This window comes from Suncus etruscus, chromosome 15 (assembly GCF_024139225.1).
Source record: "Suncus etruscus isolate mSunEtr1 chromosome 15, mSunEtr1.pri.cur, whole genome shotgun sequence".
Lineage (NCBI taxonomy): Eukaryota > Metazoa > Chordata > Mammalia > Eulipotyphla > Soricidae > Suncus > Suncus etruscus.
The window spans coordinates 91,950,536-91,975,580 of NC_064862.1; the positions used below are offsets into that span (position 1 = coordinate 91,950,536).

At 62.7% G+C, this 25,045-nt stretch overlaps 4 protein-coding genes across 6 annotated transcripts; 1 reads left to right on the forward strand and 3 right to left on the reverse strand.

The window, feature by feature from the left end:
- The first annotated feature begins 1,573 nt into the window (after window positions 1-1,573).
- CRLF1 (cytokine receptor like factor 1) lies at window positions 1,574-12,871 on the forward strand. The gene is made up of 9 exons (XM_049788374.1): window positions 1,574-1,685; window positions 6,428-6,709; window positions 7,601-7,730; window positions 7,941-8,110; window positions 8,733-8,890; window positions 9,470-9,638; window positions 11,896-12,080; window positions 12,184-12,226; window positions 12,858-12,871. Exons 1-9 carry the CDS (start codon window positions 1,574-1,576, stop codon window positions 12,869-12,871), a joined length of 1,263 nt encoding a protein of 420 aa, XP_049644331.1.
- A 635-nt stretch (window positions 12,872-13,506) lies between these two features.
- REX1BD (required for excision 1-B domain containing) lies at window positions 13,507-15,480 on the reverse strand. Its single transcript, XM_049787738.1, has 5 exons — window positions 15,353-15,480; window positions 15,169-15,251; window positions 14,655-14,859; window positions 14,082-14,161; window positions 13,507-13,686 (listed from the first exon to the last, which is right to left on the reverse strand). The coding sequence occupies exons 1-5, from the start codon at window positions 15,440-15,442 to the stop codon at window positions 13,614-13,616; spliced, it is 531 nt and encodes a 176-aa protein (XP_049643695.1). The 5' UTR covers window positions 15,443-15,480; the 3' UTR covers window positions 13,507-13,613.
- Window positions 15,481-15,978: 498 nt separating this feature from the next.
- UBA52 (ubiquitin A-52 residue ribosomal protein fusion product 1) lies at window positions 15,979-17,318 on the reverse strand. Its single transcript, XM_049787742.1, has 4 exons — window positions 17,228-17,318; window positions 16,761-16,874; window positions 16,451-16,537; window positions 15,979-16,278 (listed from the first exon to the last, which is right to left on the reverse strand). The coding sequence occupies exons 2-4, from the start codon at window positions 16,861-16,863 to the stop codon at window positions 16,082-16,084; spliced, it is 387 nt and encodes a 128-aa protein (XP_049643699.1). The 5' UTR covers window positions 16,864-16,874; window positions 17,228-17,318; the 3' UTR covers window positions 15,979-16,081.
- A 918-nt stretch (window positions 17,319-18,236) lies between these two features.
- On the reverse strand, window positions 18,237-22,518 carry KXD1 (KxDL motif containing 1). Of its 3 annotated transcripts, none has more exons than XM_049787735.1 (5): window positions 22,476-22,518; window positions 20,293-20,414; window positions 19,797-19,949; window positions 19,032-19,078; window positions 18,237-18,950 (listed from the first exon to the last, which is right to left on the reverse strand). In XM_049787735.1, exons 2-5 carry the CDS (start codon window positions 20,391-20,393, stop codon window positions 18,706-18,708), a joined length of 546 nt encoding a protein of 181 aa, XP_049643692.1. In that variant the 5' UTR covers window positions 20,394-20,414; window positions 22,476-22,518; the 3' UTR covers window positions 18,237-18,705. The 3 variants fall into 3 exon arrangements, with proteins under 3 accessions (XP_049643692.1, XP_049643693.1, XP_049643691.1); XM_049787736.1 differs by having other exon boundaries at window positions 20,293-20,417; window positions 22,476-22,511; XM_049787734.1 differs by lacking the exon at window positions 22,476-22,518 and adding an exon at window positions 20,955-21,028.
- Between the last annotated feature and the right edge of the window lie 2,527 nt (window positions 22,519-25,045).

A 25,045-nucleotide genomic window follows, 5' to 3' on the forward strand; every position in this document is an offset into this window, starting at 1 on the left:
TCTCCCGTGGGTGACGCACCTTGGAGCTGCGCTGAGCGCGGTGTGGTGGGACGTTGCGTGGGCTGGGGGTCTGTCTACATCCCAGAGGCTGCCCCAGGAGGAAACTGAGTCACGTCTGGCCGCTCCTCACCCCGCCCCAGCCAAGCGCAGCGCTGCGTCCCCGGGGCGGGCGGACGGCGCGGCGAGCCGGGCGCGCGGGGAGCCAAGGAGGGCCCTTGGGGTGCGCCGGCCACTCTCACCTCCCCGCGGGGACCGATGGCGGGGGGGGGGGGGGACGCGGCCCCTCCTCCGCACGCGGCCGGGGGCGGAGCGGAGACGCCCCGGAACTCTCCAGCCGGGCTCCCCTCCCCCGAGGCGCGGAGGCCACAAGCCCTTTTATCTGGGGCGTCTGCCCGGGGTGGGAACCCGACGGGGTGGGGTGGGAGGTGTGGAGGCCCGGCCGGGGAGCCGAGCCCGGGTTTAGGGGAGGGTCTCCCCGAAGCCCAACGGTGCCCAGCAGAATCGCGCGCGCCCAGGACAGGCGTGAGCTCGCGTCCCCTCGGCTCGGCCCCTTGTTACCTGGAGCCGGCGGGCGGCGGCGCCCAGCGATTACTCACGGCCCGGCACACCCCACCCGCGGGCCGCTGAGCGGATTTTTCCGTGGGGGGAGTCCATGAGTCCGCAGAGCAGGGGACCGGGGCCGTCTCGCCACTCGCCTCGCGCGCGCCCCTCCTGCCCCGCGGGGTGCACCCCGCCCCGGCCCTGCGGACCCCTCCAGCGCGCCCCTCTCCAAGCGCGTAGGGGGGCGGCGGGGCTTCCCAACCCACCTCGGCTCTGTCTTCTCTCCAGCGGAGCCGGCTGGATGGAAAGGGCGGAGCACTCGCGGGAAGGGCCCACGGTGGGCGCCGGGGCCGGGACCCCTCGTGTGAGGGCGCGCGGGGCAGGGCATGGCTTGGCATGGCATGGAGGGCCGCCAATCTCCAGGGGGACCCTGGGGGAGGAGGGGGCTGGAAGCGGGAGCGGGCGGGGCTCCCCGGGACCACTCGGGAGAAGGCGGAGCCTGCGCCCGGGTGGGCGGGTGGGGGAGCCGGGCCAGGTTGGGGGGTCTCCGGGGGGCACCGCTGGGAGCGCAGGCAGGCAGGGGGCCGAGGCAGGGCATGGGGGCGCCCGATCCTCACTGGGGGAGGTGGGAGTTGGCGAGGTGACGGGGAGACTCGCGGGGGGCGCCGGGTAGGGATGGGACTGGGCGCTGCGCGGTGCGCGGCGGGGCGGAGGCCGGACGGGTGGGGCGCGCGGTGCCCGCGGGCGGGCGGGCGTGCGTGCGGCGGGGAGGCCGGTGCGGGGCCCGCCGCCGAACCCCTGCCCCCCCGGGCCGGGCCGGGCCGGGGGCGGGGCCGGGCGGGGCGAGCGGCGCATTAGCGCCTTGTCAATTCGGCGGCGAGGACTCGCTCCGGCCTCTGCGCCCGCGCCCATCGCCCAGCACCCAGTGCCCAGCGACGTGCGGGCTCCCAGGACCGCACTCGGCCCGCACGCGGAGCCCCGCTGCGCCACCGCAGCCCGCCTGCCGCGCGCCCACCCCGGCAGTCCCGGCCCGATGCCCGCCGGCCGCCCGGGCCCCGCCGCCCAATGCCCGCGGCGGGCGCCGCCGCTGCCTCTCCTGCTTCTGCTCTGCGTCCTCGGAGCGCGGAGAGCCGCGTCGGGAGCCCGTGAGTAGCCGGCACCGCCCGCCCGCCCGCCGCGCCGGGGCCCCGAGCGTGCGCCCCGGGGACAGCCGCGGGGAGAAGGCGGCGTGGGCGCCACCTGGACGCGCCCGGGAACAAAGGAAGGCGCCCCCGTAGCGGCCCTCGGGGCGGCGGCCTCACCTGCGGGGCGCAGGGCCCCCGTGCGCGCCCCGGACCCGGGCTCTGACCCTGGCGCCCCCGGCCTGCTACCTGGGCTGGCTAGCCGGGCGCACGCGCCCCGGCCCTCTCCGGGGGTCTCGGGGTCGCGGCCTGGCACCCTCCCGCGCGCGCGGCGTGGCGCACACCCTCCACCGCGCCCGCAGGCTCTGGCGTGTCCGGGATCCCGGGGCGCGGCTCCCTCCCGGGCCGGGGCGCACGCGGGTGCCGGTCCCGAGCGCCCCCCCTGTCCCGCTGCGCGCAGGGATGAGCCCCGCGAGGAAGGCGGGGCGGGAAGGGGGCCCGCTCTGTCCGCCTTGGCGCGCGGCCCGGGGTCCCCGGGGACCCGCCTCTCCGCGGGCCGGCGCCGCCGCCCTCCCCCAGCGGGACCCGCGCTCGAGGGTCCACGGGGTCCCCTCGGCTGGCGGTTCTCCGCCGCGTTCTTGGCGCGGGTGGGAGCGGGGTCCGGGAACCCCGATGGGCCCAGGTTGGGATGGGGTGGGGTAGGCAGCGCTTGGGAACCCCCCCATCTCCGCCCCGGCTGGCTGCGCCTTAAGATTTTCCCCCCATACACACACGCACACCGGTGCCATCCAAGGCCAGGACCCCTCTCCACTCCCAGACCCGCTCGGGCACACCCAGCGCCACACAAAGGCTCCCCCCTGGCGTGGCCGTCACCCTCGCCTCGCTGCGTCCCAGATGCATTTTCGCACACCACCACCGAGACCAGACGCATTCCAGCTCGGCACACACGCCTGGGTGGGGAAGCAAGGCAGGGGCGCACGGTTCCCCCCTCCAGCCACCGGCGCACAGGACCAGGGCGCACGGGCCACTAAGCAGCGCCCCGGGCCAATTGTTTAAAAAAAAAAAAAGAAAAGAAAAAGAAAAGTAAAAGAAAAGCCTCCCCAAAGGGCCGGTCCTGGCACCCCCTGGGAGGTGTGGCTGGAGATCTAGCTTGCCTAAGACAGACAGGGCAGGTGGGGGACTCTATCCAGGGTGCTCTGAGGAAGATGGGGGGGTTGAGGCCGCCTCCCTTTCGGGGCTGCTCTGAGTAAACTGCTTTGTTTTCCAGCCAGAGAGCCTAGGGGAAGGGGTATGCGGGGTGTGTGTGTGTGAGTGTGTGAGCCCTTGTATGTGTGTAGGGGGGCTTGTACGGATTTTTTTTTTCCTTTAAGGGGGAAGAAATTAAATAAAAGATCCTCACACCTCCACAATATGTTTCTACTTACCGGGTGTCTTAGCACCTGAGCCAAAGGCAAGAGGGTCATAAAAGTGTTTGCCAGGTACCGGCAGGACTGGGGATATGAGGGACCCCTGCGGGGAGCCCGCAGGACCTGCCACCAGCCCCCCCCATCCAACCTCCGCCTGGGAGCGAAGACGGTCACACTTTCCCCTTTTAAAACACATGGCGTTTCCTTTTAATAACGCCAGTGGCTCCGGCCTGGGGAAAGGGGGTGCGAAGGAAACATCTTTTAAAGGCCCCGGCTCTGTGGGAACGGAACGGAACAGAACGCAGGGAGGAGGGCGCAGGAGGCGGGGAGGGGGGTGTCCAAAAGCCCCACCCAGGTCAGAGCGGGCTTGGGGTGTGCTCCTCCAGGAACCCCCACACCCAGCCCAGCACCACCCCTCCATCCTGGCCTCAGGGGATGGTGCCCACTGGTCTCCCTGTTTCCCGCTGCCCTGGGTGGGTTCCCCGGACACCCCCATCTCAGCCCTCGGAAATGGGATGGGTAAATCTTCCCCTCCCCTCGTGTGGGGGTGGCAGAGGGGTGCTGCCGAGCTCGAGCCAGGGGAGGTCTGGGTTCAGGTGCCCTCTGGGCTTGGCACCCCGCAACCCAGGGGCGGCCTCCCTCTGACCTTCCGTGCTGGAGTACCGGAGGGGGGGACTGGCCTGTCCAGACGCGCCTGGCCTTGCCCTCGGCCGCGTCCCCCGCCCGGCCTCGTGGGGGGGCGGCTGCAGCTGTTGGCAGTAGGGCCCCGCCAGCCCCGGCCTGGCCAGGCAGCCTTGGTGGCAAGAAGGGGTACCCGGCTTCCAGCCAAGCGCCCCCACCCAGCCCCAGCGCCCGGGCCGCAGCCCCTTCCCACCCCTGGCCGATGGGGGCTTTGGGGGTCCCGGGCAGGCCTGGCCGTGCCTCCCACCCCGCCGAGGGGGGGACCCGAGCAGGAAGCGGTGGGTGGGCCGGGCAGAGCGCGCTGGCACGCCCGAGTTCATGCCGGAGGAATTCCGAATTAGCGGGCGGCCCCCTGGCCCCCCGCCCCGGCCGCCCCCGCCTCCCCGGCGCTGGCCCGCGCCGCTGGTTCCTTCGCACGGACGCCGAGACCTCCAGCGAGCCGCGGGCCAAGCCCCAAACGCAGCTCCGGCCCAGGCTCCAGCGAGACCGGGCCCTGCCGCCAAGTTTGCCCCGGAAAATCGTCAGCGCCGGGCCCCGAATCCACCCCAGCATCGCCCATCTGGGGGAAGCCGAGTCAGGCCAAGCGCGGGGGGTGGGGGCAGGATTACCCCGTCCTGGCGGCCCCCACCCAGGCCCCACCCGTCCACGTAGACCCCTTTTTTTAAAATGCAAATACCCCCCTCCACACACACAACCCCAGTCCTGGTCCCTTGGGGACTGTTCCCGCCCCGCCCGCCCTAGGCCCTGCGGATGGATCTGGGGTTCAGGCTGTCTCTGCCTCAGGACCTTTGCACCCGCCTCCAGCTCCCATCTCCATTCACACTCCCCCCACCCCGCGCACCCCACTGTTCTTCTGTCCAAGGCCCCCTCCCTTCCTCTCGGCAGCTTCTCTCTTCCTCTCCCAGTGATCCTGGTTGCCAGCAGCCTTGCAGTGGGGAGAGAAAGGGAGCTGGACTGAGCCAGAGAAAGTGGGGAGAGAGCTAAGGGGTGAATGAATGCGAGGTGAGTGAATGGATTGAATGGAGGAGTGTGTGGATCAAAAGGTGAATGGAGAGGGGCCGGAGAGATAGCATGGAGGTAAGGCGTTTACCTTTCATGCAGAAGGTCATCGGTTTGAATCCCGTCCCATATGGTCCCCTGTGCCTGCCAGGAGCAATTTCTGAGCCTGGAGCCAGGAAAAACCCCTGAGCACTGCCGGGTGTGACCCACAAAAAAAAAAAAAAAAAGAAGAAAAAAAAAGGTGAATGGAGGGGTGAGGGAAGGAGGGGTGAGTGGAGGATGGATGAAACAGCCGAGAGAAATGAGTGAGAGAAGGAGTGAGTGCTGATGGGTGAATGCTGGGTGAATCATGGTGCCTGAGGGGTGCATCCTTTCCAAGGCTCTTGGTCCTCCCAGGTAAAAGCCCTTCCCTGAGTCTGCAGGACCCTCAAAGATAAGAGTGTCTGGGGAATGGGGTTTTCCCAGGGGCCACCTTCTTTGGAACAGTCCCCACCCCACCCCAGTGGCTGATCTGGCTGCTCCAGAAAGGAGGCACTGGGGCTGGGGAGAGTCAGGGGCCTGCACCCGGGCCCCCGCCCCATGCCTGGCTTCAGTTTCCGATCACAGCCCGGAAGGCCTGACCCCCAAAGGGTCATCCTCGTAGGAGTCCGTGTCCCCGGGCAGGGTGTGGTGGTCAGCATGGAGCAGCTGCTGCTGTCCTTGGATGGCTCAACGGGAAGGATGTTTATTTTTCTTGCACGCAGCTGACCTGGGTTCGATCCCCTAACATCCCATCGGGTACCCTGAGTGCCACTGGGTGTGGCCCAAAACTCCCCAGAAAAAGGTTCTTCAAGAATGAGTCTGGGCGCTGAGGAGGCATCTGTTCCTCCCTTGTGGCAGAAGGTGCTAGAGCCCTCTCCCAGGCTGTTTTCTTGTTGGTTGATTTGCTTTGAAATGGTGGAACTTTTAGGCCACACCTGGCACTATCTTGGCTCCTCCTGTTCTGGTTCTATGCCTTGGTGGTTGTCCTGGGGCTCAGGCTTGGTCTGTGGGGGTCCCAGGTCTTTTCACAAGAGAGCACCTCCCTCACGAGAATGGCCAAGAGCACTAAGCCAGATTCCTATTCCACCTAAGGCGGGGCAGGAATAATGGCACAGTGGAAGTGCATTTGGGCTGTCCCAGGATGGGCCCGGTTCGATTCCCCAGCATCCCATAGGGTCCCTCGAGCCTGCCAGGAGCGACTTCTGAGAGCAGAGCCAGGAGGAATCCCTGAGCAGCGCCGGGTGTGGCCCCAAAACAAAACAGATTCTACCATTGTGCCCCCAAACAAAGGAAGATGAGATTTGTGGGGCCAGAGATGAGGTGCTGGTCCTGGTACAGATTGGGCCATGACCTGGCAAGACATAGGGTTACTGAGCACTGGGACAGGAATGAGCCTGATTACCTCTGGGCGTGGTCTAGAAAGGCAAGAGTGGTGGCCTCAGGTAGGACTGCAGAGACAGTTACCCCCACAGGACACACGGCCGGGTGTGTCCCAAACCCTCCCCCCACTTCCCCCCCAAAAAAAACAGGGTGGGTCAGAGGGAGTCTTGGCCCCTGGGAAATATTTCAATGGCCTTTCCAGGGACTTGAGATGTGACAAAGGGTGTTTGGGGTTCAGGGAACCCTTCAGGCCTGACTCCTGCTCCTCTCTGACCCCAGACACGGCCGTGATCAGCCCCCAGGACCCCACGCTCCTCATCGGCTCCTCCCTGCAGGCCACATGCTCCGTGCTCGGGGACACTCCGGGGGCCACGGCCGAGAACCTCTACTGGACGCTCAACGGGCGCCGCCTGCCCCCCGAGTTCTCACGAGTGCTCAACGTCTCCACCCTGGCCTTGGCCCTGGACAACCTGAACGGGTCCAAACAGCAGTCCGGGGACAACTTGGTGTGTCACGCACAGGACGGCAGCATCCTGGCCGGCTCCTGCCTCTATGTCGGCCGTGAGTGCTCTCCTCCGTGGGTTGTGGATGCCCTAGGACTTGGGCCACGGGTGCTCGAGTTTCCTGGGTCAATAATGCTCCCCTCCCTGGGCTATGGGTGGCACTATCCCTGGGAATGCTCCCTAGGCCACTAATGTTCTTGTTTCTGAGTAAGTAGTGCTCTCCTCCCTGGGTCAAGAGTGCTCCTCCACCTGGGTCATAAATGCTTCCCTTCTTTCGGGCCATGGGTGCTCCCCCTCCCCTTGCCATTCCCTGGGCCATGAGTGCTCCCTATCCCCAGGCCATGACTGCTCCTCACCCTCTGGGCACACACTACTGGTCCAGGGGTCTGAACTTTCGTAGGGGAGGCATCGATGGAAACCAGGACCCACCCCCAATCTAGCTTCCACACCTTCCTCCAGACCCCAGGCCTGGGCTTACCTTAGCTCTGGCCCCGGAGGCTAGAGAGAGAGCACAGGGCAAGGGTCTGGCCTGGGTTCGATCCCTGGCTCCAGACAAGGTCTGCTGAGCCCTACCAGGAGATATTCCTGAGCACACAGCCAGATGGTCCTCTGAGCACCACAGGAAGTGATTCCTGAGTGCAGAGCCAGGAGGAACCCCTGAGCATCGCTGGGTGTGACCCAAAAACCAACATACAATAAAACATAAGGCCTCGGCCCACCATAGCACAGCTAGTAGGCCATTTGCTCCTCAAACAGCAGACCCGGGCTCAATCCCTGGCACTCCCACAGGGTCCCCAGAGTCTTCCAGGAGTGATTCCTGAGTGCAGAGCCAGAGGAAGCCCTGAGCATGGCCAGGTGTGGCCCAAAACAAAAACAAATAAGTATTTGGCACAAGCGGGGGATCCACAGAGGCCAACAGCCCTCCTTGCCTGCCCTCTTTCCTCCCCAGTGCCCCCCGAGAAGCCCTTCAACATCAGCTGCTGGTCCAAAAACATGAAGGAGCTCACTTGCCGTTGGACGCCAGGGCTGGGCGGAGAGAACTTTCTCCGCACCAATTACTCCCTCAAGTACAAGCTTCGGTGGGTGACAACTACCCAGGTGAAACCAGGGTGTGTGTGTGTGTGTGTGTGTGTGTGTGTGTGTGTGTGTGTGTTTTTTGCAAGGTGACCCACTGAGTTTGAGCCTCAGCTTCATGCCATAGGGTCCCCAGACATGGCCAGGAGTGATTCCTGAGCACCGTGGGGAGGGCATGATCCAAAAACCTTGGGCTACCTCCCCACCCCCCGCAGGTGGTATGGGCAGGACAACACATGTGAGGAATACCACGCCGTGGGCCCCCATTCCTGCCGAGTCCCCAAGGACCTCGCCCTGTTCACACCCTATGAGATCTGGGTGGAAGCCACCAATCGTCTGGGCTCTGCACGCTCCGACGTGCTCACGCTGGACATCCTGGACGTGGGTGAGCCCCAACCCTCTTCTGGCCACCCCCACTCGGCCCAGCTCCAGGCTCCCCCCCTGCAGAAGAGCAGCCAACAGGCTCCCCCCCAACCAATGCTGGTCAGGACACCTGGGCCTCTCCACCTCCCCCTCAGCTCGGCCCAGGTGTGCGGGAGGGGGCCCCAGGGAGTGGGGAGGGGGCGCCCAGGGCGGAGGCGCCCCAGGAAGCCTGGGCCTAGAGCTGGGGGGGGGGGGCTGCAGGCAGGAGGCAGGAAACGGATGATCTGTGAGCAGAATTGGGCCTAATCTAATTAGGGGGTTTCTCAGCCCAGAGCAGGCCTGTGTTTTAACCCTTTCGGCCCCTCACTGAGGCCTCAGGGGGAGCGGCCAGCCCTGCCTGCGGCCCGCGGGGCCTCCAGAAGGACCCTTGGGCGGCGTACCTCCCTTTTCTAGTCCACTTCCAAAGGCGTGAGGCTGCGGCTCGCAATCCGGGACTGTCCACGGGAAGGGACTGCTGATGGCAGAGACTGGACAGTGTGCCCTCAGACACAGCCCAGCCTTCCCCGGGGCCAGGGAGGAAGGGGAAACTGAGGCAGGCCTGGCTGCCAGAGAGCCGGGAATCACCCCTCCCACACTCCCTGCAGTGACCACGGACCCCCCACCCGAAGTGCACGTGAGTCGCGTGGGAGGCCTGGAGGACCAGCTCAGCGTGCGATGGGTGTCACCGCCCGCCCTCAAGGACTTCCTCTTCCAAGCCAAGTACCAGATCCGCTACCGGGTGGAGGACAGTGTGGACTGGAAGGTGCTGACCCGCCAGCCCAGTGATGCCCGATGTCTGGTCCTGTCCACCTGGCCCTACCCCGTGTGACCACGCCCAGACTATATGGCCCCACCCCGCGCACTGTCCTGAGGTCTGGCCCCGCCCTTCCCGCCTGGTCCCACCCCAGTACTGCCCTGATGTCTTGTCCAGACCCTTTCTGGCCCCGCCCATGTCCTACCTGGCCCCGCCCAAACATTGGCCTAATGTCTGGTCACGCCCCTTTATCTGACCCCACCCCTATCATATGCTCCGCCCATCACACTGCTCCTCTATCTGGCCACACCAGGGGTGTCCACCCTGCATGGTGTCTGACCACGCCCAAGTCCTAGCTGGCCACGCCCACACACTGCTTGACATCTGCTTGCCTCCCTTTTGGCCCATCCAAAGCGCTGCCCTTGTGTCTGGCCCCGTCCTGTCACTATCCTGCTGGTTGGCCACGCCCCTCCCTCCTAGCAAAGTTTTCCCTCTTTTCCCTCACTGCCCGGCTGTCTGGGTCCCCTCTGTGGCCCCTAGTGCCCACCTGACATCTGCATCTCTGCCACCCCCGACCTTGACTCCCAGGTGGTGGACGACGTGAGCAACCAGACCTCTTGCCGCCTGGCGGGCCTGAAACCGGGCACCGTGTACTTCGTGCAAGTGCGCTGTAATCCCTTTGGCATCTACGGCTCCAAGAAGGCTGGCATCTGGAGCGAGTGGAGCCACCCCACCGCCGCCTCCACGCCGCGCAGCGGTGAGCGCAGGGCCTGGGGTCAGGAAAGGCCGGGTGTGCTGGGGGACATTACTTGAAAACAAGAAACACAACCAACAACACTTGGCCTATTGCAAAGAGTTAAAAAGGAGTGGGGCTGGGGCTGGAGCTATAGCACAGCGGTAAGGCGTTTGCCTTGCACTCAGCCAACACAGGATGGTCCTCGTTTCGAATCTCGGCATCCCATTAGGTCCCCCAGGCCTTCCAGGAGCGACTTGTGAGCAGAGCCGGGAGTAACTCCTGAGCGCTGCCGGGTGTGACCCAAAAACCCTTTAAACTCCCCCCACCAAAAGAATGGGTTAGCTAAAAATATAATCCTGGAGATCAGGTGCTGGCCTTGCATGCTGCAGACCATAAGCTGTCCTTGCGAGAACCATAATAGGGTCTGCCAAGCTCCCTCTGACTACCAGGAGGTGTGACCCTCAAAAGAGCAGCACGGCAGCACGTGTTTGCACCAATAGCTGAGCCCCCTTAAAAAGAGAATTCTGGGGCCTGGAGAGATAGCACAGCGGCGTTTGCCTTGCAAGCAGCCGATCCAGGACCAAAGGTGGTTGGTTCGAATCCCGGTGTTCCATATGGTCCCCCGTGCCTGCCAGGAGCTATTTCTGAGCAGACAGCTAGGAGTAACCCCTGAGCACCGCCGGGTGTGGCCCAAAAACCAAAAAAAAAAAAAAAAAAAAAAAAGAATTCTGAAACTGGAGCGATAATTCCCTGGAGGTGTTTGTCTTCCTTGTGGCCAACCTGAGCATCCCATAGGGTTCCCTGAGGCTGGCAGGATGGATCCCTTGAGCATAGAACCAGGATTAACCCCTGAGCACTTCGGCTGTGTCCCCTGAATTATAATTCCATGAGCAATATTCTCCAACATTGGCTGAGGGTGTCCATTCTCACTCATCTCCTGCCCAATCTGGTGGTCAGCTCAGGACTGGCATCCAGGTGGCCAGACATCCCCCCTTTCTGCTCTAGGAGTCTGGGGGCCAGGCAGGGAACCTTGGCTTGTGTGACTTCCCCCAACCCACCATCTGGGGTCTCGTGTGAAATGATGTAAACCGTGTTGTCAAGGGCGGGGAGATGATTTCGTGGGTTGAGCAGTGGCTTTTCCTACAGGAGACCTGGGTTTGTTCTGGGTCTCCCCTTGTTCCCGGAGGGGAAAAACTAGGAAGCCCAAGGGGACAGAGCCATAGCACAGGGGGAGAACATTTGCCTTGCACGCAGCCAATCCAGGTTCGATCCCTGGCATCTCCTAGGATCCCATGAGCACCTCCGGGTGTGGCCCAAAAACCAGAAGGAAAAAAAAAAAAAACCACGAAACTTCAAATTATCTGTTTCTTGAATTGACTCTAGTTTCCACATGGGGAAGGGCGACTTTCCTTAGGCCTGTATGAGGCCTCCCCAGAATGACCCCTATTCTCTAGTGAGGGTAGTTGGTTCCACCCCCAGGAACCAGCCATCCCCCACGCGAATGCGCAAACAGGGAAACTGAGGCCCAGAGCCATTCATCCGGAGAGCTGGCAGGGCGGGGTGGGCTCCCCAGTAGTAGCTCCGGCCCCATCGCAGGGCCCTCGGGGCTGGAGTGGGCGGGCCCGGAGCCTTGCCCAGCACCTGCGGATCCTGCACGGAAGCCAGCAGCGGCCGCCCCGCTGGGGGAGGCCGGGGAGGCCGGCAGGGGCGGCGGGGGCCGCGGCCTTGCCAGAGGCTGTCAGCGGGTCCCCGGCGATATTTATGACGTGAGGCCAATGTCCTTATCCGCCGGCCTGCTGGGGGCTGGCGGCGGTGGCTCGGGGCCAGGCCGGCCTCGCATCTGGCCGCGCAAGGCCACGCCCCGCACAACCGTCTCCCCTGGGGGCTTCTGGCCAGCCCACCTTTCTGGGGTTCGGGGTCTCCTGCGTCTGCAAGGCCTCCTCCCTCTGCATCTCTTTTCCTGCTGGCACCCCACCCCATCCTCTTCCCTTCCCAGCCTCTCCCCACTTCTCCAAGGCTCCCGTGTCTGGGCGCCCTGGGCGCACGGGCTTCTCGCCCTCCCTTCGGCTCACACCTGGCTCAGGCCACGGGAATCGGGGTTCCTGGGCGAGGCTGCGGGGGAGGAGGAGGCATGGATGGGGGCCCTCCTCCCCACCCTCCTCCTTGCCGGGGTCGGGGCGCAGCTGGGCCGCCGACTCCCGGGCTCCCGCTCCCGCCCCGCGCGCTCCCCCTGCCGGCCTTCGCGCACCCTGACGCCGCGCTCCCTGCGCCCCCGCAGAACGGCCGGGCCCGGGCGGCGCGTGCGAGCCGCGGGGCGCGGAGCCGAGCTCGGGGCCGGTGCGGCGCGAGCTCAAGCAGTTCGTGGGCTGGCTCAAGAAGCACGCGTACTGCTCCAACCTCAGCTTTCGCCTCTACGACCAGTGGCGGGCCTGGATGCAGAAGTCGCACAAGACGCGCAACCAGGTAGGAAAGGGGCGCCCCCAATCACCCCAGGGGTGCAGGTGGGGGAGTGGGTGGAGGCTGGCCAGCAGCCCCCCAGACACGGCGTCCTTCCTTCCAAGCACAGGACGAGGGGATCTTGCCCTCGAGCAGACGGGGCGCGGCGAGAGGTAAGGCATATACGACACACACCCCATCCCCGTTGGAGGGGGCATTTGGGCAGGTGGGAGGCACCCGGTGAATAGAGAGGCCAAAGGCGTGAGTGGGGACTTTTCCAACCCCCTTTATATTTTGGTCAGTGCTCAGGGGTTACTTCTGGCTCTGCGCTAAGAAATCACCCCTGGAAATCACTCTGGCAGGCTCGGGGGACCAATGTGGGATGCTGGGGATTGAACCAGGGCTGGCCGCGTACAAGGCAAATGGCCACCTCCTCACTGTGCAATTGCTCCAGACCCTCTTTTCATCTCTTACTTTTGTTTTTGAGCCACATTTGGCGGTGTTCAGGGGTCACTCCTGGCTCTGTGCCTGTCAGGGATCCCTCCTAGCAGGCTCAGGTGACCCTATAGGACTCTTCTGGGATGGAAACCCCAGATGGACCACGTGCAAGGCAGATGTCCTCCCCACTGTCCCATCTCTGCGATCTCTCTCTCCATGTATTATTTACCTGCATTTAACACCCCTCACCATGTGCCTGGCTCCAGGAGCCCTCAGGAGTGTCACCCCATGTGGGATACACTCCAATTGTTGCTTTGCAGAAAGCTGGGGGGACACCATGTGATCTGATTTCCTCTCTGCCTGTAGGTTCTGCCCGATAAGCTCTAGATATCTGGAATGCCCGGCGCAGCACCCCAACCTCAGCAGGAGCTGGGGTGAGGGGAACACAGGGCGAGCTCCAAGGCCACCCAGCTTGGCATCCAAGAGCACCCAGAGTGTGGGCCAGCAGAGCCCCTGACCCAGCTGGGGGTGAAGAGATGTGGGGCTCCTCTCCCCATTCATGCCAGACCCCTCTAAAAGTATTTTTTTTAATAAACAAGTTATTTAGGTGTCTTTTGATGCAGGTAAAACCAAGACGTCTTGGCGGTGGGGGCTGGGATGAGGAGCCCTAGAGCGTGCCTCTTTGCCTACCAGAATCTCAGGCACTTTGGAAACATCCGGTTCAGAACTCAGGAGACGCAGCTGGAGGGATCTAGGCCAGGGGGAAGAAGGCGCTGGCCTTGGACTCGGCTGACCCGGGTTCGATCCTTGGCATCCCCAACAGTCCCTTGAGCCGCACCAGGAGTGAGCCCTGAGCACTGCCAGGTGGAGCCCCCCACCAAGCCAACAACTCCGTGAGGTTCCAGGTCATAAATTTCTACATTGGGGCTAGGGAGGCTTGGGGATCCCTTCCCTTAGGCCCCCTGCCCCCCATTCCTAGGCAGAATCAGAGAGGGGCAGGCAACGGTTTCGCAGGAGAAGAGGATGTTTTATTGCTCAAAGCGGAGCCAGCCTGGGGAGGGTCCCGCGGCGCCCCGGGGCTCGACCCGCGCCAGCTGGCCGGGAGGGCTGGGCCAGGCGCCATCACTGGGCAGAGTCCGCATCAAACCTGAGGTCCTGAAGGGCCTCGCTGATCGCCTCCATGGTTTTAATTACCCTACAAGAGCGGATGGGAACTATAAATAAAACCCAGATGGGGCGCATTAGCTGCCGCTGCGCTGCTCAGCCCCAGGGCCCGCCCCGCGCCCGCACCCCCGCCTCCAGGCTGCTGCAGCCAGGCGTACATTTGGGTGCTGGCAGGAGCCGGCCAGGGTGGGGGAGCAGTACCCCTGATGCGAGGCACGGGGGTGGGGGGTGAGGTGGGAGGCCCACAGCGTGACAGAATCCATGCACACGAGTGTGGGGCGGGCGCCCAGGTGGACTCCAGCCCCCAAAGTTGAATGGGCGTGCATGGGCGCAGCTGTGCTCTGCGGGGTCTTGGAGAGTCCAGGGGGCTCCAGTGTGCACCCCAAGGGGGGCGGGTCCTGAGCGAGGGAAGGAGGCAGGGCTCACTTGGTCTTCAGCTGCTCCTTCTGCTGCGCATCTTCCTCCTGTGCCAGCTCGGGGCTCCCCATCAGCTGCAGCAGGGCCACCTGGAGGGGAGCGAGTGGGCCAGTGGGGACTAGGCCCAAGGAGCCAAGAGCATCCCTGCCCGAGGACCAACAGGGCAGATCCAGAGGCGGCCAAGGTGGGGAAGGGGCGGGGTCACTAAATGGGGCGGAGCTTCGCGCCAGGGAGGCCAATGATGTCCAGGATCAGGGCATGGGCGTGTCTAGAGCACAACCTGGGCGGGGCCGCAGGGAGGAGTGGGGCGGGGCTTGACCCAGCTCCAGGCCAGTGATTGGTGGGAAGGTGGAGTGGGCGTGACACGGCGAGGAAAGGCATTTAGGGAAGGGGCGTGGCTTAGGCCTGGGAAAGAGAATACGTCGGCCAGGATTGGTCAGAGCGCTCGGGCGGGCGTGGTCGCGAATAGACCACGCCCACGCACGTTGCAAGCCAGACCTGAAGGGATACAGGACGGGACAGAGCCAGGGATGCTGCAAAGCCCACAGCAGCTAGCATGGAGGAATCGGAGGATCGCCTCACCGTGGCCAGATGCGTCTCCTCCAGCTGCTGCAGGCGGCGCACGTGGCCGGCGAGGAGCGGCTGCCCGCGGGGCCCGGCCAGTTCAGCCTCCAGCGCCAGCACCTCGCGCGACGCGGCGGCGAAGACGTGCGTCACCTCGTGCACGGTGGCCCGATAGCTCGGGAAGTCGTAGCACGGGCCGCTGCGCACGTACTGCCGGTGGCCTCTGCGGCGCGTGGAGTGGGGTTGGAGGGGGACCTGAGGCCACTCATCGAACTCGGGTTACCCCCAAGACACAAACCTGGCAGACCCCCAGAGAGGAACCCCACCGACCCATCACCCGAGTCGGTGCGGGGTGGAGGGGACGATGAGGATCAGGATGACCCGTGGGATCCGAGCAAGGAAAAGCAGTAGATCGGACCCCCGAGCCCAGCGCCCCGGCCCCTGCAGTGACGCTACGGCCCGGCGGTGTACCCAGTCCCGACCCTCGGCACCGATCACAGCCACCCCGCGCGCCCCGGCTCCCCGCACTCACTCCTCCAGCCGCCGGAAGGCCTGTGCGCGCTCGGCCTGCAGCTGGTGGATGCGCCGCACCAGCGCCGCGATCGGGGCATCTTTCTAGGGTGGAAGGAGAGAGCACGGTCCGGGCGTGAAGGCGCCGCCGGCCCGCCCCAGCGCCCACCCCGCGCCCGCTCCCGATCGGGTCCGGCCGGCCTCACCCAGGGCCACGCGGGGTCCTCGCGCTCCGGGACTGCGACTCCCGCAGCCGGCGCAGCCACGGGACCGGCGGGGGCCGCCGACTCGGCCATGGGCAGGACTGAGCGGCCCGGATCCACCGGCCTGCTGCGCCTTGTCGGCGCCCCCTGCAGGCCCGGAGGCCTCCGACCCCGGCCGGGCCTCGCCGCCCACGCTGGCGACCCCTTGTGGCCGGCCCAGGGCCGCAGCCGACAGCCCAGACCTCACAGCCGGCTGCCGAGATGCACCCCTTCCTTGGTTTGGGGTTGTTGGGGACCTCGAGGGACGTAGGCGCGGTTGGAAAAAGGGCCGACCTCTGCTGACCCGGAGCTCGATAGGGACCAGAACTGCTGGGTCGTCACCAAACCTGGGCACGAGCACCCCAAAAAAAAAAGCCAGCTGAGCCGTGTTAACCACCCCTTGCAACACTTAGGGTGGATGGAGGGAGCCCATCTGTCTCCCCACAGTTGCAGGCGACAACGTATAGAGAAAGAAGGGGTGTGTGGAAGGCTCACCGCCCCACCAAGACCACTCAAGACAGCTGCTCGAATGAGGGGTACAGGCTGGACCCCCGCCCCGCGAACAGAGACACTCCGAAAACAGTTGCTGCTCTAATCAATCAAAGAGTAACTTTATTGAAGCCGCAGGGCACGTTTGGGGCGCCCAAGAGGGCTGGCGCGGCGAGGCGCAGCACGGCGCGGCCCATGGGGCCTTTATTTGATCTTCTTCTTGGGGCGCAGATTGTTGGTGTGTCCGCACTTCTTCTTGCGGCAGTTGACGGCACGGGGGTGCAGGCGGGCGTAGCACTTGCGGCAGATCATCTTCTCGCAGTTGTACTTCTGGGCCAGCTGGCGGAGGGATGGCTCGATGATGCCGCCCCGAAGGCGCAGCACCAGGTGCAGCGTGGACTCTGCCGAGATGCAGGGAGGGGTGGGTGGACTGCGGGAAGCCCTGCGCCCCCACCATAGAACCAGTCCAGGGTCTGCTTCCCCATCCAACCCCATAAGGTTGGATATCAACTTGGGAGGGTGCTAACTAATGTCAAGGGAGGTAGACCCAGGCCGGGAGCCCACGCACGGTACCTTTCTGGATGTTGTAGTCGGAGAGAGTGCGGCCGTCCTCCAACTGCTTGCCCGCAAATATCAGGCGCTGCTGGTCAGGCGGGATGCCTGTCGTGGGGGAAGGAGTCAGTAAACACTGACTCACCGGGGAGGCCGCGAGACTGGGTGGCGGGGAAGGCATGTCCCTTGCACGCGGTGAGTCCCATCCCCGGCATCCCGGAGGCTCCCCAGAGCCTGCCGGGTGTGGCCCCAACCGAAAAGCAAACCGAAAGGCGCCGCCGGATCCCCCCCTTCCCACGGCGCCGAGACCAGGTCGACCCGCCCCGCTCACCCTCCTTGTCCTGGATTTTGGCCTTGACATTCTCGATGGTGTCGCTGGGCTCGACCTCGAGGGTGATGGTCTTCCCCGTCAGGGTCTTCACGAAGATCTGCATCTTTGCGTCCGCTGCGGGTGCGGTGGGGAAGGCAGCGCGGTGAGGAGGGGGGCGCAGGGCCAGGCCTGGGGGGCCGACGCCCCTGCAAGGCCCCGCGAGGCTCCGATCCCAGCCGCCCCAGCCACCCCAGCCCCGAGAAGCGGCGGTTCCCGCGCTCCGGCCCGGGCCGCCTCCTCCAAGCCGCCCGGCCTCTGCAGGTAACGTTCCATCCGTCCGGAACGAACAGGGCCGCGAAGGCGGGGTTAGGCCCGGCTCGCTCCGCGGCACAGCCCGCCCGGGACTCACTCCCGCGTCCGGGCTCGGGACGCCCCCTCCCCTACCCCGGGGCCCCGCCAGCCAGCCCCGCACGGCCGCCGCCACCCACCCGCACGGCCGCCTCGTTGACGAGAAAGAGGGCGGCGGAAGCGGAAACGCGCGGGGAGCCGCCGAGGGCGCCTGCGCACTCACGGGCACGGGCACGCCGCGCGCCGACGTCACAATCCCGCCAGCCACGCCCGACGCGCCGCCATGTTGGGTGCTGGCAAGGTGAAGCCGGCGGCGCTTCCGGGCATCAAGCTCCCTTCCACTTCCGGGTGCCTTGGAGCAGGCCTCTGGACCTGTTTAGATGGGCTCACCTGCCCGTTTCCTGCAGGTTCTAATCTAGAAGGACCAGCTTCGGGGCGACGCATGCTTGGCTCCTGGAGAGTGTGTTTGTGTGGTTGTAAGGGGCCCTGGGGCCAAGGTCTGGGGTCCTGGAGGCTGATCAGGCCTTCTGGGGCTGTGCTGTCACTAGCCTTGTACCAGCTGCTTGGCCCCAGGGCACCTGAGCCAGGGCCTGCGGACTAGAGAAGGTGGAGCCGAAGTCGCTGCATTGGCCCAGAAAGCTGGAGCTCAGGAACGGCCTGCGGAGTTCGATCACGGAGGATAGTGAGGAAGTGAAGGGCTGGGCACTGGTACCACCCGCACTGACCCAGACACCTTTCTCTTTGGTGCCTGGGTAGGGGCGACAGCCACCAGCACGGTGTTAATTGTAGAGTGCTCTGGGAGTGGAGTACAGCCGGGAGCACAGTCACGCTGCACCAAGCCAACCTGGGTTCGATCCCCGGCATCTGCCAGGAGTTATTTCTGAGTGCAGGGACTGTAGTAATTCCTGATTGTCACTACGAGTGGCCCAAAAACTCCCCCACAAAATGTGTGCTCCGGAGTTACGTGGAGACCCTGGCCCTACTTCCCCAGGGAGGCCCAGAGAATGGCTCCCCAGGGGAAAGTGGAGACAAGCAGGAAAAGAATGTGCCCATGGCTTAGCTGCTAGGCACCCTGATAAGTAATCGCTGTCTTCCACCCTGACATGCCCCGCCTTGGCGGCCCCCCATGCCCCGGCTTTGCTGGCTCCCTTGTGGGTTTAGTAATGCAGTTCTTTATTGGTAACTTCCCACCAGCATCTGTAAACATTGGGTACAAAAATACTCCCTTGAACTCTTTCTCATGTTGACCTGGGGCCAGTGGGGCCCTCGGGCACCCTGGGCCCAGCAGCCTCGGGATCTGGTGGCTGACCCAGTCCTGGGTCCCCCCAACTGCACGGCCACATTCTGGACCCAGGGGCTGAGGAAAGGAGCCCGCATTCTCACAGAGGGACATGGGGAGCAGGGGCAGGTGGCCTTCATTAGTGAGTGCGGGTAGTGGGGGCTGAGGCTGGTCCACCTGGAGTCCCCGCCAGGCCAAGTGGGCCGCCTCTGGAGCATCCAGCTGGAACTTGGGGGCAGAGCCCACAGGAAAGATGCTCTCGAGGGCTAGGAGGGAAGCACCCCAGGAAGAAGGTGGATGGCAGAAGCAGGGGGCAGAGTTGCTGGGCGTGAGGTCAGGTTACTGGCCTAGCGCCTCATCCTCGTCCTCTGAGTCCCGACCAGTGGGGCTGCGGCCGTTGATGGCAGGGGAGCCGGGCCGGGCGTGCGACAGGTCCTCGAAGCCGGGGCTGAGCGAGGGCGAGACAGTGGCGGGACTGGTGTCACATGAGCCCGTGCTCTGCTCCGATGTGGCGATGGTGGTGGTGGTGCTGGGGGGGACCAGGTCCTCATCCTCGTCCTCCAGGAAGCTGGCCTCCCGGATATCTGTGGGAAGGGACCAGGTTTGTCTAGGGGCTGGTGGGGCCGAGACTCCCCGAAAACGAACACCCTACCCCCAATACTTACGGCTGAATGCCTCGGGGTGCTGCTTACTCAGCTTCCCTTTCAGTGTCCTGTAGGAGGGAAAGTGGGGGGCTTAGCTCTAGTGGGTAGCATCCCAACACCTTTACTGCCTCACTTCCACTGCCCAAACCAGCCCCTCCGGTTGGGACCGGAGCAAAAGCACAGTGGGGAAGTCGTTTGTTCACGTGACAAACCCAGATTCGATCCCCGGTATCCCACAGGATACAGCAAGCCTGCCAGGAGTAACTGTAACCCCAAGAGTGCTGCAGGGTGTGGCCCCGAAACAAAAGCAACCCAAACTCTTTTTGGGGAAGCTCCCAGCACTCATCCAGCCCATCCTGCATGGCCCATCCAGACTGAGTCCATTCCCAGGAATTCAGGGAGGTCACACGAAACCTACCTAACTAAACAGGCACCTAATTCTGAGGATCACAGCTTTGTCAGAGGCTCCGTCTGCACCAGGCAGGGCACCCACAAAAGACATGCCCTTATAAGGGGATTCCAGATGCCAGGAGTGTCTTGAACCCAAGTCCCTGGGTGTAGCGTTCTGTCACTTCCCAAATGCACGCTCAGAAAAGGTCCAGGAAGCCCCGTGACTCTGTCTCCCAGAAGTAGGCAGGGCGTACCGTGCACTGCGACCCCAGGGCCCAGCTACTCGGATGGGAAAAGGGACCCGGAAGCCACGCGGCCGGTTCGCCTGGCCTCTGAGGCTCAAAACGCTCATGCAATCGTGCACCCCCCTTTTGCTCCCGTGGCCCCAGCACCTACCGGATGCGACGGAAGATGCTATCCAGGTCCCGCCGCAGCTCCACCAGCACGCGCGTGTGCTGCAGGAAGCGCTCACTCATGTGCTGCAGACGAGCGCTCGACAGGCTGTTGAAGTTGACCAGCATTTCGTTGGTCTTCTCAAAGCGGTCGAGCCTTCGGGGAGAGGGGTCCAGGAGTGGGCCTGGGGCGCCAAGATGCCTCCTGCCAACTCCTTGCCAATCCCCAAACCCTACACACTGAGCGCCACCGGCCTTTTCTGGCAGACACTGGGAAAGGCAGGGGGCGCTCTGGGTCCCCGGTGCCCCTGCTTCGGTGTCCAGGCCCAAGTTTGAGGTCAGATATTCAGCCTGGAAGTGCTGGGGGCTTACTCCCGGCTCAGTGCTCTGGAGACCTAATGGGAACCTCTTGCGTGTAAGAAAGGCAATCGCCCACCCCTGCCCAGTGCCTCTGTCCGTCCTTATCTCTTGGCATTTGCTGGGCCGGGGGCAGAGCTCACATGTTCTTCTGGGCCAGGATGATGGCGTTCACGTCCTCTGCATTCACCATGCTCAGGATGCGGCTGCAGAAAACCCTCGAGGCCGAGTCCGGCGGGTCCATGTCTTCCTCCTCCTCCGCTGTCTGATAGGGGGGAGGCGGGCATCAGGACTTGGGGAACTGTAGGTCATGGGGTATGCACTCCCAGTCCACTCCTGCCCCAGGGCCACTCCACACCAGGTTACTGATCATGTCTCCACACAGGGATCCATGGTCCCAGAGCTGCGCCAGCCTTCCTTGGACCTCTTAGTCCAGCTCTTCCCAGGACCAACCAGAAACCCATCCCGTGGAGGGGAGAGCAGCGTTGGGGCTGCTGGCCCCCAAGTTTCCTGGCAGGCAAGTGACCCCACCATCAGGCAGGGAGCACCATCTTGTCCCTAGGGATGCCCACAGCCTGGCACTGGAAGCCAGTCAGGCAAGTCAGGCAGCGCTGATCTAGGTCTGGTGACACCAGGATCCTAGTGTAGCCATGGAGCTCCCCAGCACTGCTGAGGGACCCCTGGAACCGTATCACTGGTGGGCCCTGCAGAACCACATCCTCAGGAGGTACATCCCCCCAAATAAAAGATGGTTGGGGAGAGGGAGAGCAGAGAGGGGAGGGCACTTATCTTCCAGGTGGCTGACCTGGGTTTGATCCCCAGCATTCCACAGGATCCTGTGCATTACCAGGAGTGGTTCCTGAGCACAGAATGAGGAGCTAAACCCTGAGCAGTGCTGGTTGTGATATCCCAAAAATGAGAAAGTCAAATTACAAAATGGAAAACGGGTGCCATAAAGATGATCCTGGGCCTATCCAAGTCAGCATTAACCCCCCCCCATTAGCCAGAAATGACCCCCAAATCAGAAAGCCCAGATAGCTCAAACACAGGGTCAGGAAAAATCTGGGGACCCCTACGTCTAAAGCTCAGCAGGCACCGCCCTAACCCTGGGTTACATCATTCTGAGCCTAAAATGAGGAGCAAGAGTCCAGGGTCTTGGTAAAAAAAACAAACAAACAAACAAACAAACAAACAAACAAAAAAAACCCTGCATCCCCAAACCCCAAGCAAGTCTCCCCAAGGGAGGGTGGCTCAGACACCCCAGTTGCTCTGAAACCATAGAGTTCAGACCCTAAGGGTCACCTGGGAGCAAAGGAGGGGAGCCCAAATATAGGTTTTCTTCCATAAAATAAACTCGCATTTAGAAATATTCCTCAGTGGGACTCTGGTCCCCCAACACCACGGAGAAAACCCTACGGATGACCTCAACTATGCTTGGAGTCCCGGGATCTCTCCCCTATTGTGTGTGTGTGTGTGTGTGTGTGTGTGTGTGTGTGTGTGTGTGTGTGTGTGTGTGTGTGTGTGTGTGTGTGTGTGTGTGTGTAGGGCCTAGAGAATGACTTTCCACCAACCAAATACAATCAAATTCAAGTATAAAGAGGATGAATTCATGGAAGCAGAAGTCTGAATACAAGCACGCATACTGCGTGCACCAAGACATGCATATGCATCTTCCCAGATGCCTCCACAAGGAAGTCATGGCTGACTGACTGCTGGCCCGTTCCCCTAGCTGCGTGCGTGCAGAGGAGCCTGCGAGGGCTCTGCAGTCAACAAACACCATGGGGTGACGGGAGGGTAGGTAGGCCAGCGGTGAGGGGTGTGCCGTGTGACCTTGGACAGTGGCCCCATCCATCCATCCCTGCTCCTTCTCCCTTTTGGAGAAGTGACAGGCACACGGGGGCTGAGGGGTCCCTGCAAAGGGATCGTGGGGAGCCGGGGTGCGGGTCCGAGGTGCAAAGAGACATTGGGGGGCCTCTCCCGTTGCTCCGCGCAGGGGCTTTGTCCGGCCCCGGGTCCTCCCGCGGGGCTGCCCCTCCACCCGGCTCCTCGGACAGCGCATCCGGCCCAACGGGGCCCCTGACGGACTCTCGGGGGAGAGACCCGAGTGGCCCCAAAAGGGAGACCCCGACTCCCGCGCCCCGGATACGGATGGGCCGGGAGCTTCCGCGTCCACGGGGCACGGGGAGGGCGGGGTGGAAGCACTCGGGCGTGCGCGCGGAGAAACGGGCCCCGGAAGGCGCGAGCGGCTCCTCCCCGGCCCGGCCTGCCCCGCCGCAGCCCCCGGGCGCGGCCCACCCCGCGCTCGCCCCGGCGCCCGCCGCGGCACCTGCACATCTGGCGGCCTTGCTTCGCGCTTCCGGGAGAATGGCGCCGGCGCCGCTCTGACGTCACCACGCAGCCGCCGTGCCGGGAGACCCCGCCCCCGGCGCCGCGCTCGCTTCACAACGCGCCTGCGTCACACACAGAGCAGCCAATCACGTGGCTGATGTCGCGCCTGCGCACATTGACGAGCTGGAATTTCCCCCTCCCCATCACTCGGCGGGCTGGAAGTGATGGGGAAAACCGAAAGACATCCTGGGTTTGGGGATCAAAGAGTCTGGCTGGTACCACATCTTGGAAGTCATCGCTCTGCCCTTAGGGACTCTCTTATTTTGGGTCGCGCCGGGGTCTTTTGTAGAATCCCCTTGTGCATTTAGGGCTGTTCTTATCGCCCCTCCACTCTGGTACCCCATCCTTTTTTCCTGACCGATCTGGACCCAGTACCTGTTTCATTGAGTCCTACTATGGCCTTTTTATCTTTCTCACTGATTTTTTTTTTTTTTGATTTTTGGTCCACACCCGGTGGTGCTCAGGGGTTACTCCTGGCTGTCTGCTCAGAAATAGCTCCTGGCAGGCACGGGGGACCATATGGGACACCGGGATTCGAACCAACCACCTTTGGTCCTGGATCGGCTGCTTGCAAAGCAAACACCGCTGTGCTATCTCTCCGGGCCCCTTTCTCACTGATTTTGGACTTATTTGGCGTATCTTTAACTCTTTCAGTCCTCTTTAAATTTTTATCTGTTTTTCAGAATTAATTTTTGGGTATTTTTGTTGCTGTTTAGAGTTTTTTGTTGTTTGTTTTTAGTTTTTCGGGCCACACCCACTTGATGCTCAGGGGTTACACCTGCTAAGCGCTCAGAAATTGCCCCTGGCTTGGGGGGACCATATGGAAAGCTGGAGGATCGAACTGTGGTCCTTCCTTGGCTAGCGCTTGCAAGACAGACACCTTACCTCCAGCGCCATCTCGCCGGCCCCTAGAGTTTTTTTTTTTTTAATGTATATATACTTTTATTCTTGTTTTATTGGGGGGGGACATACCTGGCAGTACTCAGTGGTTACTCCTGGCTCTGAGTTCAGGGATTAGGTTTAGGGCTAAACCCAGAGTTTAGGACTTGGAGGACACTAATGGGATGTTGTAGATTGAACCCAGCTGACTTATTGCAAGACAAGCGCCCTCCCGCTCTCCTATTAATTATTATTATTATTAGTGTCTGGTGCTGGGGATTGAACCCAGAGCCTCCCTCCCCACCCCTTGCAAGGCCACTCCTCCTCTCCCGCTGAGCCAAGAGCTACCATCCGACCTTTGTACTTTGGGTTCCATCAGTGTTAGTTTATTCCCAGGATGGACTCCCGGGAGACCGGGCTGGCTGGCTCGGCGATTGCTGTGTCCTTATTGGTGACGTTAACCTTGATTGCGCAGAAGACTGTGTGCCACATTTCACTTGCCACTGTTGTATTAGGCAATGGATTTAGGATTTAAAGTAAGACACTGAGAACAACACGCAGACGTTAACTTAAATTAATTTTGCTTTGGGCCCACACCTGGCAGTGCTCACGGCTTATTCCTGCATCTGTACCCAGGAATTACTCCTGGTGGGCTCCAGAGACCATATGGGATGCCGGGGACTGAACCCCAGTCAGCTGTATGCTAAGCGGAGCCTCACTATTGCTCCAGTCCTGGTCCGCTGTTTAAATATTAATAATTTTATAAGGGCCTGAGTGATAGTACAGCTGATAAGGTGTTTACTTGAAGTGTGGCTGACTCCACCCATTGTGTCTGGTCTCCCCAGCACTGTCAGATACGCCAGCTCAAAAAAATGTCAAATGCCTCAGTTCAAAGAGCAGGATGGAGAAGATCTCTCAGGGAAAGGCAAACATGCAGCTTGCAGGGCAGAATTGCTCTGGCAGTTGCAGGGTGGGGATGGAGCAAAGGCGAGCATGTTTGGCCATGTCCACCTAGAAATTGGGGGGGGGGGAGGTAAGAAGGTGGGATTTCTGTTCCTACAAGAGAGCAGCTGCAGTGTCCATGAATAATAAATGAGTGTGGAAGACCCAGGACTGTGTTTGAGGATGTCTTAAGGGCCAGAGATAAATTTGGGCACCAGCCAGAAGTTCTGTGACCTCCCCCTTACCCTGCCCTAACTCGTGATGGGACAGTTTTTTCGGAATCACTGCCCCTCACCCACACTCAGCCTTCCTTATGGTGGCCCCCTAAAAGGTTTCCAATGTGTAGGCCATTTTTTTTGGAGGATCCTCTTTGCGGGGGGTCTTCTAGGACAGAGCAAAAGTAAGCGTGAGTGAAATGAGAGTAGGGGGCCAGGCAAGGGTCAGGAAGTGCGGGATCAAGCACACCAGGGAAGACTTCCCAGAGGACTTTTTGTAAGAGGTGACAGGTCCCAGGTCCCAGGGCCAGCGTCCCGCCCACCCTCTCTCCTGCCTGGACTCCCCAAAAGGGCGGCGAGGACCAAAGTTCTCTCTCCCCAGGATGGAGCACAGTGGAGGGGTAGGGACAGGGGGCGAGGGCTGGGAAGACGGGGCTACCAGGAAGGGCAGGAAGCAGGCAGGGTGGACTCA

Excerpts from the sequence above, each read along its gene's own strand:
- CRLF1 (XM_049788374.1), top strand. The coding sequence starts at position 1,574 with ATGCCCGCCGGCCGCCCGGGCCCCGCCGCCCAATGCCCGCGGCGGGCG. Across the intron at positions 9,639-11,895 it reads CGCCTCCACGCCGCGCAGCG|AACGGCCGGGCCCGGGCGGC; the intron begins GTGAGCGCAGGG and ends GCGCCCCCGCAG. Across the intron at positions 12,081-12,183 it reads CGCACAAGACGCGCAACCAG|GACGAGGGGATCTTGCCCTC; the intron begins GTAGGAAAGGGG and ends TTCCAAGCACAG.
- REX1BD (XM_049787738.1), bottom strand. The coding sequence starts at position 15,442 with ATGGCCGAGTCGGCGGCCCCCGCCGGTCCCGTGGCTGCGCCGGCTGCG. Across the intron at positions 14,162-14,654 it reads AGGAGACGCATCTGGCCACG|GTGGCCCTGCTGCAGCTGAT; the intron begins GTGAGGCGATCC and ends GCTCCCCTCCAG. Across the intron at positions 13,687-14,081 it reads AAGGAGCAGCTGAAGACCAA|GGTAATTAAAACCATGGAGG; the intron begins GTGAGCCCTGCC and ends CCGCTCTTGTAG.
- UBA52 (XM_049787742.1), bottom strand. The coding sequence starts at position 16,863 with ATGCAGATCTTCGTGAAGACCCTGACGGGGAAGACCATCACCCTCGAG. Across the intron at positions 16,538-16,760 it reads CAAAATCCAGGACAAGGAGG|GCATCCCGCCTGACCAGCAG; the intron begins GTGAGCGGGGCG and ends CCCCCACGACAG. Across the intron at positions 16,279-16,450 it reads CGACTACAACATCCAGAAAG|AGTCCACGCTGCACCTGGTG; the intron begins GTACCGTGCGTG and ends GCATCTCGGCAG.
- KXD1 (XM_049787734.1), bottom strand. The coding sequence starts at position 20,993 with ATGCACAGGATCCTGTGGAATGCTGGGGATCAAACCCAG. Across the intron at positions 20,415-20,954 it reads ATGCTGGGGATCAAACCCAG|ACAGCGGAGGAGGAGGAAGA; the intron begins GTCAGCCACCTG and ends CCCCCCTATCAG. Across the intron at positions 18,951-19,031 it reads GCACCCCGAGGCATTCAGCC|ATATCCGGGAGGCCAGCTTC; the intron begins GTAAGTATTGGG and ends CCCTTCCCACAG.